The sequence below is a fragment of the Marmota monax genome, unplaced genomic scaffold (assembly GCF_021218885.2).
Source record: "Marmota monax isolate L192 unplaced genomic scaffold, Marmota_monax_Labrador192_F-V1.1 WCK01_AAM20220418_F8-fsc00022, whole genome shotgun sequence".
NCBI classification, from domain to species: domain Eukaryota; kingdom Metazoa; phylum Chordata; class Mammalia; order Rodentia; family Sciuridae; genus Marmota; species Marmota monax.
This window is the reverse complement of record NW_026695215.1, coordinates 5,451,201-5,467,179: the sequence shown is the minus strand read 5'-3', so window position 1 is coordinate 5,467,179 and position 15,979 is coordinate 5,451,201. Positions and strand designations below refer to the sequence as shown.

The window sequence follows — 15,979 nt, the reverse complement described above, 5'->3', positions numbered from 1 at the left end:
GGTGGGCAAAATGAACTGCTGGGGGAACCACCCCGGGTCCACGACCACCACCTCCGCGAGTCTTAACGTACAGGTTCAGAACAAGTTTTTAAAGTAGGGTTTTTGAGCACGTTTTATTTAGTGACTTCACTGAAAAACATTAAAATGCACCCATTCTTTTGCTCACAGATCCAAGTTTCAATACGCTTTTCCAAAATCTGCCTGGAAAACAAAATAGCCCGACGGCCTAACAAAGCGGCTTCCCATCCCGAGACCAAGCGCGGGGCATAAAGACGGAGTAAGCCGAGTTCTCCCTTCCTTCCAGTCCCGGCGGTGCGCGGCGGTGCGGCCGCCTTTCCTCCCGCTGGAGAACGTTCCCATCTCGTTCCTACCCGCCCCAGGGGCCCAAAGCTGCACTCGCCGGCGCCCTGCTGCTAGTCCTAGCGGAAGGCGGCACGCCGCTGGCCACAGCTCGCGGGGCGGGGCGCAGGGACTAACTGACGCCGGCGTGCTGACGTCAGGCGGACGCGTACGCGGCGTAAGGCGGCCGGCGTCACGGAGCGCCGCGCCGGGCGCTGTTAGTCTCGCCGGGCCGCGGCTGCGTCGGGCGTGCGTGCAGCTCGCTGCGACCATGGCGTCCGGGCCTCACCCTACCGCGGCCGCCGCCGCCGCCACCTCGGCCGCCCCCGGCGCGGGCGGCCCCGGCTCCGGCGCGACGGCCGCCACCACGGCGGCGACGGGCGGCATCCTGATCGGCGACCGGCTGTACTCGGAGGTGTCGCTCACCATCGACCACTCGCTGATCCCGGAGGAGAGGCTGTCGCCCACGCCGTCCATGCAGGACGGGCTGGACCTGCCCAGCGAGACGGACCTGCGCATCCTGGGCTGCGAGCTCATCCAGGCCGCCGGCATCCTTCTGCGCCTGCCGCAGGTGAGTGGCCGGCTGGGCCGCGGACGGGCGGGCGGGAGGCCTAAGATGGCGGCGCCGCCTGACCGCGATCCTCTGTCTGCAGGTGGCGATGGCGACCGGGCAGGTGCTGTTTCACCGTTTCTTCTACTCCAAGTCCTTCGTCAAGCATAGCTTCGAGGTGAGCGCCGCGGGGGCGGGCGCGGCGGGCTCGGGCCGGAAGCGGGGGCGGGCGGGCGAGTAGGGCAGGGCGGGCCTTTGTACCCCGCGGCGCCGGCCGCCCGGAAGCGGCCCGGCCCACGTGCGCGCCCGCGGGAGAGGCCTTGGCCCGGTGGTCCCGCTGGTGCTGGAGGTCTGGGTATAAGTAAATTCCCCGGATTCGGAGGGAGGTGGCTTTTCTTAACACTACTTTGTAACTCAGGAGGCTAAAATTGGTCCCGTTTGTTGGTGGTTTTTCAGATTGTTGCCATGGCCTGTATTAATCTCGCTTCGAAGATCGAAGAAGCGCCCCGAAGAATAAGAGATGTGATTAATGTATTCCACCATCTCCGCCAGTTAAGAGGAAAAAGGTAAGATTGGCATTATTGAACTTAATATCTCTTGTTATCGCTGAACTGTACACCAATCGTCAAATCAGAACATCTTTTTCCTCAGTCCGGATCAAAGGAAAACTTAATTTAGGTTTTAAAATCAATGTAGGAACATTGATATTAAAGTATGTTGAAGAAAAACTCAATTAACCAGCTATCTAAAGTTTGTAGAGGCAGTTGCATTTGTGGACAATCCTAACAGTGCTGTGAAGCCAGTCCTTGGCTTAAGATTAAACAAGAAAGGGAATACGTTTGGCTCAAGTGTGAGTGTATTCTGTAAGTTTTCTCCCCTACCTCCTCTGGAAGACTGAAGGCTGGATGTTTTAAACACTGTAGTCAAGTTAATATTGTGGCTAAGTTCTGTGTAGATTGTTATTCTACTGAAGTCCCAGTTAATTTTTTATCAATTGAGGTTGGCTTTTGTTAGAGTACTTCTCAACATTGAACTACGATATATCGCATAATACCGGATCTGAAAGGACTGCAGGATGATAAAGTTTGAAGTTTGAAGTCAAAGGGATTAAACAGGTATTTTGTTTTGGTCAGCTACAGTCTCAGTGAGTGGGTTAGAAAAATAACTCAAAAGATTGAGTTGCATTTAGATATGGCCCTTTTATTTGCTCTTGTAAGAAAATACTGAGAGACTGAAACAGTATCTTTAGGTGTTGTGATAACCTGATAACTTATGTGGATCTATGTGTTCTTGAGGCAGTACCAAAAAGAGCTAGTTGTAGGGCTTCCTGTATCTGTAGGTGACTTCTAGCAGAAGACTATTCATGGTGTAGGTTAGCTTTTGTGTTCACTTTTAAGGAATTGTGGTGCTGTGCTAAGTTTGAAAGGAAGGTGGTTAAAAAGGATTATAAGTTGTTTTGGGGATTGGGTGTTGGTTAGTGCCAAAATAGTATCCTATATAAGTAGTTCCTTTTGGCAGAATCTAGTAGGCAGTAATGGAATTATCTAGACAAGCATGGATTAAAGTAACTTTTAAAACGATTAGCCTAGTCAGAAAATCCAAAACATTGCTATCCAGATATTTTCCTAGCATTTTTAGTTTTCTTACATGCTTTTTCTTCCCAATCTTTTCTCAATCATCCTGTGTCCAAGATTGGAGTCGTTTTTATTTAATTTTAAAATAACTTTAGTTCCATGGTGAGGAATCTTTGGGAAATAAGAGGATTTCAAATTGGTATTTACTGTGGTCTGAAAGTAAATCTGCGTTTTAAGATGTGGCCGATTTCTTCAGAGTGTTGTAAACAAAATTACTAATATTCATTGTTAGAGGATTCTGTTTTCTTAAAGGAAGTAGTTTTCTGGTAGTATTTGAATCCTTGAGCCAACTGTTACATGATCACATATGATTATCTTTTTTGAAGTTTTCCTGTGAAGTCTTCCTTGATGTCAGAACAGAATCTTTTTACTATAAAAATCTTGGAATTTAAAATTATCCTTTCTGATTGTTGTGTCTGATGTAACTGTTTTTTTGGCCAATATGAGAAAAACATTTTGTTTCAATCTTAGAAGTCTGATTATAGCATGAAATTTAAAAGGAGTTAATTGCATGGAAGCCCTTTTTTTAAAAAACAGATGTAAAGTGTTTCTATGCATATTACAAGTTTACTCAAACACGTAACTTGTATATGTTATTAACTTCAACTCTTTTTTCCCTTGCAACCGACTATACAGCGACCAGCTACATTTACCAAAGCCTGGGTGATGTGGAGTGGTACATAGAGATGAAGCTGTCGTCATGGCAACAGTGAGTGAAGTATCGAAAATCCCCAAGGAGAAGCCAGTGCTCTGAGAATAGGTCACTGGAATCGGGGACTAACAGGTTGGCCACTGGTGAACCATTTAGAAAAACTCCTGTTTCTTGTTATAAGCTTTTGTCTTTGCTGTCCAAGTTATTATTACAACTGTAGTTTAGTTTTGCTTTTTGTTTTTCTTTTGCATAGGTTGATAGGTTGTCATTTGAAAGTACTGTCAATATTACATTTAGGTAAGCTACAGGGTGTCAGTTTGTCCTTATATATTTGTTTTAGATTAGTTTGTGCATATTTAAAATTTTTTTGTGACATTCAAAATTACTGGGTTACTACATTGTTCATGTAGCTTCTAGGTCATTGATTTTTACTCTTGGATACACGGTAAAATCACTAGAGGCAATTTTTTTTAAAAAGATTGATGCCTAGTTCTTAACCTGAGTCATTTGGCCTATTCCCTTGAAGTTTTTTATTTTGTGAAAATTATCTTGTAAAGTTCAGAATAAATGGCTGAATTTAAAGGGACGATTGCTTTTTTACTTAAGTAGTTGTATTTATTATGTATTATGGTCTTAGTAAATTAAGGTTTGGGGGGGCTGTTTTTCAGGAGCCAATATTCATACTCTAAGGTTTGTGTAAGACAAATTTTCAAAGACTGGTTGAACCATTCTTATTGGTGACTATTGTGATATTTTAATGTCTATAAAGTTAGAAGTTCTTAGGTGTTATTGTCATGTCGTCCAGTAACCACCTGCAGTTTAACACCTCTGTAGAATGTTGCTTTTTTGAAATAGGCAGTACAAATTCCTATGTATGAATAGCAGTCTTCCCCTCCTATACCACTCATCAGAGTTTTTGTTGTTGAGTTGTATTTCAGTTTAATTACTCCCAAGAAAGTAGCTTGTCAGATAAACTTCTAATGACCAAAAAGACAGGGCTTTCTAAAATCTGAAAATTACTCTCATTTGAGTTAATCAGAAAGATCTGACAAAAACTTAAAGCAGAAAAGGGTAGAGTGCAATAGTTTGTGTGTTGATGATAAAAATTATTTCTAATTACTCTGGATAGACAAAGACTTAATTTTTATCTCTGAAGAGATTTTTTTAAATGCCGCCTCTTCAAGACTATCGACAGAGAAGGTTTTACCTCTTTGGGGAAGAAATTCTAGTAGACTTCAGTTCAAGATTACTATGTTGCTACAAAAAGAACAATTGATTTCTAGTTGGATAAAAAGGGCTTGCTTACTGTTGGTTTATGAATGAGATATATTTTTCTGTTTCTGAAAAAATCTCAAAAAGTAGTTGTAAATTTTGTTTTTCCAGCCTGATTTATGAAATAAAACCATATGTCTACAAAAATAACTTTAAAATGTCAGTAATAGGACTAAAAGAAATAGAGTGTATATTTGAATTTTAGTGAAACAGTAGGTTTGTTTCTTCACTCTATTTTGAAGTTAAGATTTTGACAGGGAAAAAATGGAAGGAAAGTAACAATTATGACAATTTAGATGGAATAGCTCTGAGGTCAGGTTGATAGCTATAATTCAAATACGTGTTTAGCTATTTAACTGCAAGAACAAATAAGTTCTATCATCATTTGAAGGCATCTCTTAAAGCAGGGTTTTTTTTTTTTTTGGTAAGAGGTATAGATAAATTGGGTCAACATAAATGGATAAAACTGAAAACTTTGCCTTCATGAAATTATATTTTTGTAGGGATTTTAATGGTATGGTTTGCAATCTGAATTGCAGGGAGTTAATAATTAATTTGTGTATTATGTTAACACTGGAGGTTTTCTATCTCCTAATGCCAGTTAACAGTCATCAGATAACCAGTCATTAATTAAAAAGTCAAGTGGATTTGATTTTCTAAACTAATGATAAAACCTGAAAAATAATCTAAAGGTCTTGGGAATGTGTTCAATATAAATGTTGGTAGCTCTCTTTGGCATTGTTTGATTCCCCCCCCCCCCCTTTCAAATAGAAATTTGTAGCCTATTGCTCTAATAAAATGGCTTTGTCATGATGCTGATATTAAGAGAGAAGTCATCCCCAAGATTGTTGGCCTTATTCCTCACTCTTTTGTAGCTGTAATGGCCGTTGAACTTAGTGACAGACATTTTTCAGCATTAGATAATAACCAATTTTGCTTTTTCATCTTGTCAGCTCTGCCAATTTTTGTTTAATGTAATTCAATAAAAAGTATGTAGAATAATTAGAAGAAGTCAAGCATTTCAGTTTTAGACTATGTCAGGTGAGGAAAAGTATTATTTTTACTTTTTTTTAAAACTGATAACATCGGCAGAGGGAGTTAGTTAATGTAGTTCATGAGGTCAGTTTTTACGTGTTGGGTGTACATTGAGATGAATACTCAGAGTGACAGTCTTAAAAATAGATGCATAGAAAAACTCTTTTATCTTTTGACTGAAAATGAATTGGGTGAGAGGGGAAATAAAGGCATGTTTTACCCATTCACTTATGTTGTCTTATTAAAATGTCCTTTTTGTTGGTCAGAACTACAAAAGTATTAAAGGACATAGTAAATTCCATATACTTTTAAAAAATGGAAAGTTTCATTCCTTAATGTTTCCTTAACCAAATTGCCAGTTAAAATTGTAAGACATGCTGGGCCGGGTGGTGCATACCTGTAATCCCAGAGGCTCAGGAGGATCAGGAATTCAAAGCCAGCCTCAGCCACTAAGCAACTTAGTGAGACCCTGTCTCTAAATAAAAGATTAAAATATAGAAATAGTATTAAAAAGACTGGGGATGTGGCTCAGTGATTAAGCGCCCCTGGGTTCAATTCCCGGGTACCTAATTATGAGACATAAGATATTATCATGTTCGATACTGGGAGAAAAGAGGTGGGGTATTGTTTTCCCCTATATAAAAAATAAAACATTTGGGACAGCATCGTTTTGTTAGTTATTTTTAAAACATTGAACCATCAACATAGATAACCTTTTGTGTCATACAGATTTTTTGAAGTTATCAAAATTTAGTCTGGCACAGACCTTGAATGTGTTCTGGTAACCTCACTATGCCCTTTGTTCTCTTCTGCATTCCATAGACATGTATAGCCAGATTTAGGGCTAGATCTCAGATTACTTTTTGAATTTTGAACCTGTTTTTAAGATTTGGTATATTTCTTTGGAAATTGAGAAATCCTTAGTGTTCGTAGGTTTTTTGTTTTTTTGGTTGGTTAGTAGAGATATGTTCTTGAAACAATTGGTTTAAATAAATTGTTCCCTAAGGGAAATCAGAATTAGCTATTGACTGGTTTTTCAGTAGTTTTTATTTTGGTGATTAACTAGCTAAGAGTTGAATTCAAATGAATTTTAAAAGCACTGTTTTTATGAGGACTTTTTCATGCGCTATAAATCTTCAAGAGTACATTAGTTTTGTCATTGGGAAGTCTCTGGAGGCTAATGAGGTTTGTGATGATCATGATGTGAAGTTAAATCTAAGATGAAAAAAATTGATGAGGATAAATTTGAGAGTATTGAAGTGATGTCTTCTCTGTTTTGTTGGAGTTGAGTTTGTTCCTTTAGGAACTCAAGTCTAGATCTATGTATTTAATTAGTATAACTTGGACAGCACAAGATTAATGCTTTTAACTTGTTTGCAGGAGTTTAAAAAGCTGGTTTCTGTTGCCAATAGTTGGTTGGAAGGGAAAACGGAGATGCCACAAATAAAATTTTTTGGATGTGCAAAACAGTTTTGATTTTATTTCTTACAAACTATAGGACTCCAAGCCCCCTGATCCTTGATCAGAACTACATTAACACCAAAAATCAAGTTATCAAAGCAGAAAGGAGGGTGCTAAAGGAGTTGGGATTTTGTGTTCATGTCAAGCATCCCCATAAGGTGAGTGGTAGAATATAGAAATTCTGTTTTCGTAAGTATTAGGGCTTTTTGTAAAATTTTTAATTTACCTTGGGTTTGTTATATATTTGAGAGTTAAATTTGGTTTTAAAAACATTCTTTTGGATGTTGAGATTTATAGTAAAATGGGAGTGAAGACATAGGTTCAAATCTCCACTCTTATAGATAACATTGATAACCTATGGTTAAGTCTGTTTTCCCACCTTAAAAATAGGTGGTGATGTGTACCTTATTCTTAGGAATGAATAATGGTTCCTGCAGAAGTGCTTGGAGTGGTTTATTATTTATTGTGCAATGGTCCATGCCTATAATACCAGCAACTTGGGAGGCTGAGGCAGGAAGACCATAAGTTTCAGGCCAGCCTGAGCAACTATCTCAAAAACAAAACAAAAATATATTATTTATGAGAGCTGGGTGGATTTTTGAGGGATAGCTCAGTGGTGGAGCACTTGGCCTGGCATGTGCAAGGTCTCAATACCAGGGGAGGAGTCCTAAGGAATAAAGTGTTCAAAGTGTATTGTTTGCTCATTGTTACCATTATTAGAAGTTCATTAGTTTCTCTCATCATCTCGGCTTTCTCATTTATATAGGCACAGTGGTTGCAGGAGTGGGTGCTTGGTCAGGACATTTCTGAGACAGCAACTTAGCTTGGCTCTACTGTTAACTGGGCCCATTAAAAGAGATCTCATTTTCTCCTTTTTTAAGATTGTAAAATGGAGTGAAGGTAATAGGGATCTGGAAACACTTGACATGTAAACAGTGTTCCATTTTTTTTTTTAACATGTACCTTGAGAGATAAGATGAAATAGTTTAAACAGTGCCCGTTACAAAGTGAAGTGTTTGTTAAAAATATAAAGTATTCTTGGCTGGGCATGGTGGCGTATGTCTATATTCTCAGAAGCTTGGGAGACTGAGGCAGGAGGATCTCGAGTTTAAGCGACCTCAACAATGGCGAGGCGCTAAGCAACTCAGAAACTCTCTAAATAAAATACAAAAAAGGGCTGGGGAATTGGCTCAGTGGTTGAGTTTCCCTGAGTTTAATTCGTAGTATTCCCCACCCCCAATATACGTGAAGTATTCTTGTTAAATTTTTAACCATCATTTTTCTCCAACTTTGGAACATATTTCTAATCTAATAACTCATTGAATCTCAGGTGCATTTTAGATTGGTCTATATTTTCTGCAATTTAGAGAAATTAGTACTTGTATCTGATATTTGCAGTTACTTTGAAATAGAATTCTATACTCTGCAAGGATTGTCAGTATGCTAAATTGAATTTTTTCTCCCTTGTCCTTTAGATCATTGTTATGTATTTACAAGTCTTAGAATGTGAACGTAATCAAACCCTGGTTCAAACTGCCTGGTAAGTTCCTTTATTACATTTCTTTCCTAGCCAGGAAAACAGAAGCAGAAATAAAGTAAGTTTCATTTTCCCTTTCCAAAATGAGATGAGTTTGTTTTGGGGCTTTTTCTTTTTTTGTTTTATGACCAAAAGGTAAATAATGCTTATTTCTGCTTCCTGTTTTCTTGGCTTGACTAATTACTTTAAATGGAGAACTCAATTTAACTTTGTTCTTTTTTCTACTCTTTAATTAAAGGGTAGTCCATGATGGTAAGTCATAGAACTCTGCCCTCTGCACTTCAGCCCATGACCTCAGGATGGCCTGATTGGCTGCCCTGCTCTCCAGCCAATCCAGTGCAAGCTCTCATCCGAGATTCACTGAAGTGGTCCATATCCATCTGGCAGCATCTTCTAGTTCTGTCGGGGTGTCAAAAGGATTTGTATATTTGTTTCTAGAAGTAACTATTCAACATGCCTATGTATTTAATGTATACCTGTAACTATCAAAATGAATAGTTCATTTTTGATAGATTTTGTTGTCCAGCCACTATGAATTAAATGGTTTTTTAAATTAGGAGTATGAGTAAATCTCTACTTATAGTGTGTATAGCATGAATTCTGCCAAAGGAGGCTACAATGAGTAGCTTTAAATGGACATCAGTGCCCATGTTGGGTTAATTTACAGCTGCTGAGCTTTTGCAGACAGTAATATTAAAAAGAAGTACTTCATTTTTAAAAGAAAAGCTAATATGACTTAAATGCTTTTGAACTTGGACCTTTGAGATACAGATATAAGACTTGGAAGCTGGCTAAGGTCAAGCAAGGAGATTGTGGTTCAGTCACAATTCTCTTAAGATTGTTGATATTCAAGAATTAAGTTTTATATTCTGGATTTTTCTACTGAGATGTCTTTTTGACTGCCATGCATCTTTTGGACTCAGTAAATATTAATAATAGAAGAAAAGTCTCATTGCTTTTATGAAATGCATGATTTTTAATGTATTCTATAAAATTTTAAAAGTTTTAAATGGATGACAGGATTTTTAAAAGAAATAATCCATTTAATTTTAGTTTAAGCTTTTAAAGAATTTGTAAGATTTCTTTGTTAGTTTAGGAATATTGTGGGGGAAGGTTTACTAGAAATTTCAGCTGTTTATTTAATTAGTTTATTGCTTTTATTTATATGCTTAGTTCCCAAAAAAAGTATGTAAACAAGGCCATTATGTATACTTACTGCTCTTCATTTTCTACCTAGGTTTGTTGAAGTAGCTTAGTTTTCTTAATTTTAAGTGTAACTTGATGAGTTCTTACTAAAAAATGCCTTTTTACCCCTGTCACAGCATTTTGAGTTTCTGAAAGAACTTGGTTGACACTGCTTTTCATTGTGGATAAAGGAGAGATGGTCAACAATTAATGGCTTGAAGTATTATTGGAGTGGTTTATTGTTTCTGAAATTAATCATGTCAAAATTAACTTTTAGAGCATTGCTTTTTGTAGAAATACATTAAAAGAATTTAGGGGTAAGTTCTGTAAGGGATAGTAAGATGAATTTATTTAAAAGGTCTTTGGTTTTATATAGGACAACTGAAGAAAGGTCCTGGTATTCTACTTCTGATTCTTTGAGCTAAGAATTGTTATATGCTAGAATATAAGAATGTAAATGTATGAGAGAAGAAAAAAGAATGAATTAGATTGAGTCTCCAATATAATGTAAGCTTCAGAAGAACTGGTTTGTTTATATACAAAGCTTATAGTTGAAATATTTTTCAGGAATTATATGAATGACAGTCTTCGAACCAATGTTTTTGTTCGCTTTCAACCAGAGACTATAGCATGTGCTTGCATCTACCTTGCAGCTAGAGCACTTCAGGTAGGTGTACACAATCTGTTTTGTTCCATGTGATAAATCTCAAGTTACAGTGATTCCAGTGAACACCAGCAAAAGTTTGAAGCATTCTCTCTTTCTGGCTTAGATTCCATTGCCAACTCGCCCCCATTGGTTTCTTCTTTTTGGTACTACAGAAGAGGAGATCCAGGAGATCTGCATAGAGACGCTTAGGCTTTACACCAGAAAAAAGGTGACCCTCTCTACTCAAGTTGGTGCTAATTTTGTCTGTCAAGAAGCTAAATGACTATAAAGGGGAAATACTAACTTCATTTTTTTCTCCAACAGCCTAATTATGAATTGTTAGAAAAAGAAGTAGAAAAAAGGAAAGTAGCCTTGCAGGAAGCCAAATTAAAAGCAAAGGGATTGAATCCTGATGGAACTCCAGCCCTTTCAACCCTTGGTGGATTTTCTCCAGCCTCTAAACCATGTAAGACACATTCAGGATTAAAATTAAGTTGTGGCATCATTGTTGCAAAATGTCACCATTTAACAGTTGCCTAGAAACAAATATTAAGCTGTTTCTATTTCCCTGAAAAAATCTGATAAAGGTGATACTTAGAAGCATAGTGTTTACATTTTGAAACAACTTTGGCCCTGTTAAATCCAGTAGTTAATGTGTCCTTATTATGTCGTCAAAGCATCACCAAGAGAAGTGAAAGCTGAAGAGAAGTCACCCATTTCCATTAGTGTGAAGACTGTCAAAAAGGAACCTGAGGATAGACAGCAGGCATCCAAAAGCCCTTATAATGGGTGAGTGCTTGAATTGGAAAATGGTTTGAGGGATCATATTCTTGCTTTCTAACATGCTCAGTATGTAACTAAAATGTTTTTTTTTTTTTTTTTTTTTTGAAGTGTAAGAAAAGATAGCAAGAGAAGTAGAAATAGCAGAAGTGCTAGTCGATCAAGGTCAAGAACACGGTCACGTTCTAGATCCCATACTCCAAGAAGACAGTAAGTACATGATGCCTCAGGAAGGCATCTTATTTGGAGCCTTTAGAGGTTATCACTTTAAAATACTGAAGACAGATTTTTCAAAGTTAGGCTAGGATTAGACTTTTCTGGGGTGAGGGGTGGGTAACCAGGGATTTTACTCAGGGACACTTGGCCACTAAACCACATCCCCAGCCCTATTTTTTGTATTTTATTTAGAGACAGGATCTCGATGAGTTGCTTAGCACCTCGCTTTTTGCTGAGGCTGGCTTTGAACTCAATGATCTTCCTGTCTCAGCCTCCGGAGCCGCTGGGATTACAGGTGTGCACCACCGCTCCCAGCTAGGATTAGACTTTATTTTCTCTGGTGATTGGTGGAAAAGATTATAGGAGCTAATGTCTTAATAATTATTAACTGATAGTTAGTCAAACTAATGAATCCTTCCTAGTCATCTTGAATTAGACTATTAGCTCCTTCTGGCTCTTTGAGCGTGTGGGAGATAGTCTGTAAAAAGCATAACTCAGAATGCTGTAAAATGCCAGTTACTCAAGTTTTCCGTAGAGTGTTGACAGTATGCCTCCATCTCTGCCAGGAACTCAGGTGGGAGAGAAGTGAGGGGTGGAGAGACTTAGGAGTCATAGATTCTGGTTTATCCTTGATGTTACAGCTGATTTTTTGGTGCCTGTTAGTAAGCACCAACCAACTGATACAGTTTGTTCTCTATAGAAACTGAATCTAAACCTCAATTTTTTATTGTCTTAAGTTATAATAATAGGCGGAGTCGATCTGGAACATACAGCTCAAGATCAAGAAGCAGGTCCCGCAGTCATAGTGAAAGCCCTCGAAGACATCATAATCATGGTTCTCCTCACCTTAAAGCCAAGCATACCAGAGAGGATTTAAAAAGTTCAAATAGACATGGTCATAAAAGGAAAAAATCTCGTTCTCGATCTCAGAGCAAGACTCGGGATCACTCAGATGCTGCCAAGAAACACAGGCATGAAAGGGGACATCATAGGGACAGGCGCGAAAGATCGCGCTCCTTTGAGAGGTCCCATAAAGGGAAGCACCATGGTGGCAGTCGCTCAGGACACAGCAGGCACAGGCGCTGACTCTTCTGTGAGCCGGCATCGGTTCCTGGTTTTACCTATCTGCAGCGTGACGGATGGACTCAATCAAAACATGAAAAGCAAACTGATTAGGATTCGATTTCTTAAACCCTCTAGGTCTCTAGAAACACTGAGGACATTTTCTTTTGAAAAGAACTATGTTAAATTTTTTTGCACATTAAAATGCCCTAGCAGTATCTAATTGAAAACCATGGTCAGGTTCAATTGTACTTTATTAATAGTTGTGTATTGTTTATTGCTATAAAAACTGGAGCGTGAATTCTGTAAAAATGTATCTTATTTTTATACAGATAAAAATTGCAGACATCGTTCTATTTAAGTGGGTTATTTGTTTAAATGATGGTGAATACTTTCTTAACACTGGTTTGTCTGCATGTGTAAAGATTTTTACAAGGAAATAAAATACAAATCTTGTTTTTCTAAACTGCTTCAAATATCTTATTTAAATAAATTATTAAAAAGCAAAATTTTAGTAGTAAAGTGGCTGTACTGACTTTTTCTGACACACTTGTTCTTTCCTCCAGTACATGTAGTTTGGGGTTATTAAAATGTAATTCTTTGCATTGCAAGTGGTTTGTAAACAGTCTTTATATAGGAAAAGCAAATGGGAATGGCTCAGTAATATTATTATGGCTCCAAGACTCAAAAGCTGGTTTTCACTTGAATGCTTCCAGAAGGTTATTTTTGCTAGTCTTTTAGTACTTATTATTTCTAAAGTGAAATGCCCTATTGAACAAATCAAAACTTTTAACATGACAGTTAATAAGACCCAATCGTTGGAGTTGAACATTTTATGTGATTTAAGACATGTAATGTTGTGATTATATCTAGGCAGAGAGAGTTATATGATTCAGGTGAGGCCCCTGAGCTTTCCTGGGTGATGAAACTGAAGACAAATGATGATGAATGAATGAGCCCAAGCTGTGTTTATATTAGAAGGTGTTTTCCCCAAACGTGGTAGACATGAATTTAGAAAGGTAAAAAGAAAATTTAAAAGTTTCTGGTATGTTACTTAAATAAGGACCAGAAACCCAACATGAACTCATGCAAACTTGAAGTTAAAACTAACTTAGAAGACATTTTTGGATATCGTGATATTTCTATTTTATGTGATTTTATTGGTACTTTGTTAATTGTGTGTATGTATGTATGTATAGGTTTTGTTTTTAAGTTGTAGATGGACACAATAGCTTTAATTTTTATGTGGTGCTGAGGATCAAACCCACTGCCTTAGATGTGTATGTACTAGGCAAGCACTCTACCACTGAGCTACAGCCCCAGCCTCTACAACTTGGTACTTCTGAAGAATGTCAGCTGCCTCCTAATAATGTTTCCAAGACAGGCTTGGAAGGAAGGCAAGGAAAATAATGGCAGTCAACAGAGGTCCTATTAGTTTTGAGTTACGTTATCAAATTACTTCTTGTGCCTTTTCTTGCTTGTAAATGGAAAGGGTTGAGGGGCCATGTGGAAATGGGCAGTTGAGCAGATATGCCCACATGTAGTATGAGGCTTGTGTTTAGAGGTGGCTTTGTAGACGAGGGTGTCTTAGTTTGTTGTACTGTGCTTTTCGTGTGCCAGTTTCCTAGACTGTTAAGAAATTTGCCACCATTTGCTGCTTTTAATTTTTTAAAAATATTTTTTAGTTGTAAGTGAGCAGTTTTTCATTTTTATGTAGTGCTGAGAATCGAACCCAGTGCCTGCCATGTGCTAGGCAAGCACTCTACCACTAAAACTTTTTTAATATGAGTGCAGTCCTTTGCTCCAGAGGTAGAAGTTGGAGGTCAGCCAACCTGGTTTATACACAAAATCCCATGGGGCTGGGGATTTGGCTCAAGCTGTAGCGGGCTTGCCTGGTATGCGTGCGGCCTGGGTTCGATCCTCAGCACCACATACAAACAAAGATGTTGTGTCTGCCAAAAACTGAAAAATAAATATTGAAATTTCTCTCTCAAAAAAAAAAAAAAATCCCCAGTCTACCTCCCTCCCTTGTATTTAGAAAGAATACAAATGATTTCATATTTTCGTCTATAAGGTGAGGGCTTGGGAAACAACCAAGATGCCGCTTGTCAAGTTGACTCTAGTTGCTGTGCCATCGAGCCCCAAATTCCCTCAACCTTCACATGCTTGTTGCTTGTTGCTTTGTTCAGACGAGGGCCATTTATGTTCTGTTGGATTTAGGCACAGATTTTTCTCTTCTGTGCATAATACATTTGAAGAAGCTGGGTCAGGTACTAAGGAATTTTCCATATTCTGTGTTGCTCATTGTATGGTGTCACTGAACATAACTTTTCTGTTCCCTATATTTCTTACAAACTGGCAGCTCTTGGTCAGTTTCAGGTAGGAGGACCTTAATTAATTAATTATTATTTCTTTTTTGCAGTGAATTGAAGCCAGGGCCTGGAGCATGCTAGGCTATCTCACTATCTTTGTTTCCCCACTACTGCTGTAAATCATCTTAATGAGAATATTTGGGCCTAATTCTGATTTTTAATAGACTTTCTGTCTTGTTATGCAAAGTTAATTTGGGTTTTACAGTTCATATCTTAATTATGAAGACCAGTGACATTCTTAACATCCCATTTTAAAACAAAGTGAATGAAATGGCAATAGGTTGAGCTTCCTTAATCTAAAATTCAAAATGCTTCAAAATCTGGAACTATTTGCCAAGATTTATATGTAAATGTGATGGTTCAATGTACATAAACTGTTTCAGGTACAAAATTATTAAAAATACTGTGTGAAATTATTAACAGGCTATATGTAGAGGTGTATGTGAAACATGCATGACCAGCAACTGGGAAGTGGAGTCGGGAGGACAGCAAGTAAATTTGCAAGACCTTATTTCAAAATAGAAGGGTTGGGGATGTGGCCTGGTGATCAGGTGTCTCTCGGCCCAGGACCAAAACAACGATGAGTGAAGTTTGGACTTGGGTCCCAACCCCAAGAAATCTCAGTAAATATACACACATATTCCAAAATCCGAAAGTACCCAAAACGCTTCTGGAAACAGTTCTTCACTGAAGTCCTAGGTTTTGCTTTAACAGTTTTACATAGCACTTGGTTATCGTCCCCATCAACACCGTGATTTGAACCAAAAGCCTTTCTCATTTAAATTTTGAGTTTCCAACAAGATAATTTCATAATATTTGTTTGTCCTAAAAGCCATTTCTTAATTCACCATGAGCTGTAGTAAGTTAATTATGTAATTTTTTTTTCCCCTCAAAGACCAAATTTTTTAAAGCGAAGTAGAACAAATAGGCACATGGGAGAGCCTGGGTATCTGATTCAGGAGGATTCTTGTCCACAGCCTCAAGCCTGTGTCCCTTCATTCTGAAAGGCTGGAACATCTTGACTTTAACCATTTATGAAACACATACCACCAGCTGTCTTGACACTTAAGGTCTCATCCATTCATTCCATCAATTCATTTCTTTCAAATTTGAGCTTTTTTTGGAGGGGCTGGGGGTACTTGGGATTGAATTCAGGGGCACTTAAACACTGTGCCATATCCCCAACCCTTTTTTGTTAGGTCTCAGTTGCTTAGGGCCTCGATAAATTGCAGAGGCTA

The 15,979-nt window shown here is 38.4% G+C and overlaps 1 protein-coding gene across 2 annotated transcripts; it reads left to right on the top strand.

Annotated features, from left to right (window-relative positions):
- The first annotated feature begins 595 nt into the window (after positions 1–595).
- Positions 596–12,835, top strand: Ccnl1 (cyclin L1). 2 transcript variants are annotated; one of them, XM_046431534.1, is made up of 11 exons: positions 596–910; positions 993–1,067; positions 1,346–1,455; positions 6,981–7,101; positions 8,419–8,483; positions 10,233–10,332; positions 10,436–10,540; positions 10,636–10,777; positions 10,989–11,100; positions 11,203–11,301; positions 12,045–12,835. In XM_046431534.1, exons 1-11 carry the CDS (start codon positions 611–613, stop codon positions 12,391–12,393), a joined length of 1,578 nt encoding a protein of 525 aa, XP_046287490.1. In that variant the 5' UTR covers positions 596–610; the 3' UTR covers positions 12,394–12,835. The 2 variants fall into 2 exon arrangements, with proteins under 2 accessions (XP_046287490.1, XP_058430831.1); XM_058574848.1 differs by lacking the exons at positions 10,436–10,540; positions 10,636–10,777; positions 10,989–11,100; positions 11,203–11,301; positions 12,045–12,835 and having other exon boundaries at positions 8,719–10,332.
- Positions 12,836–15,979: the final 3,144 nt, after the last annotated feature.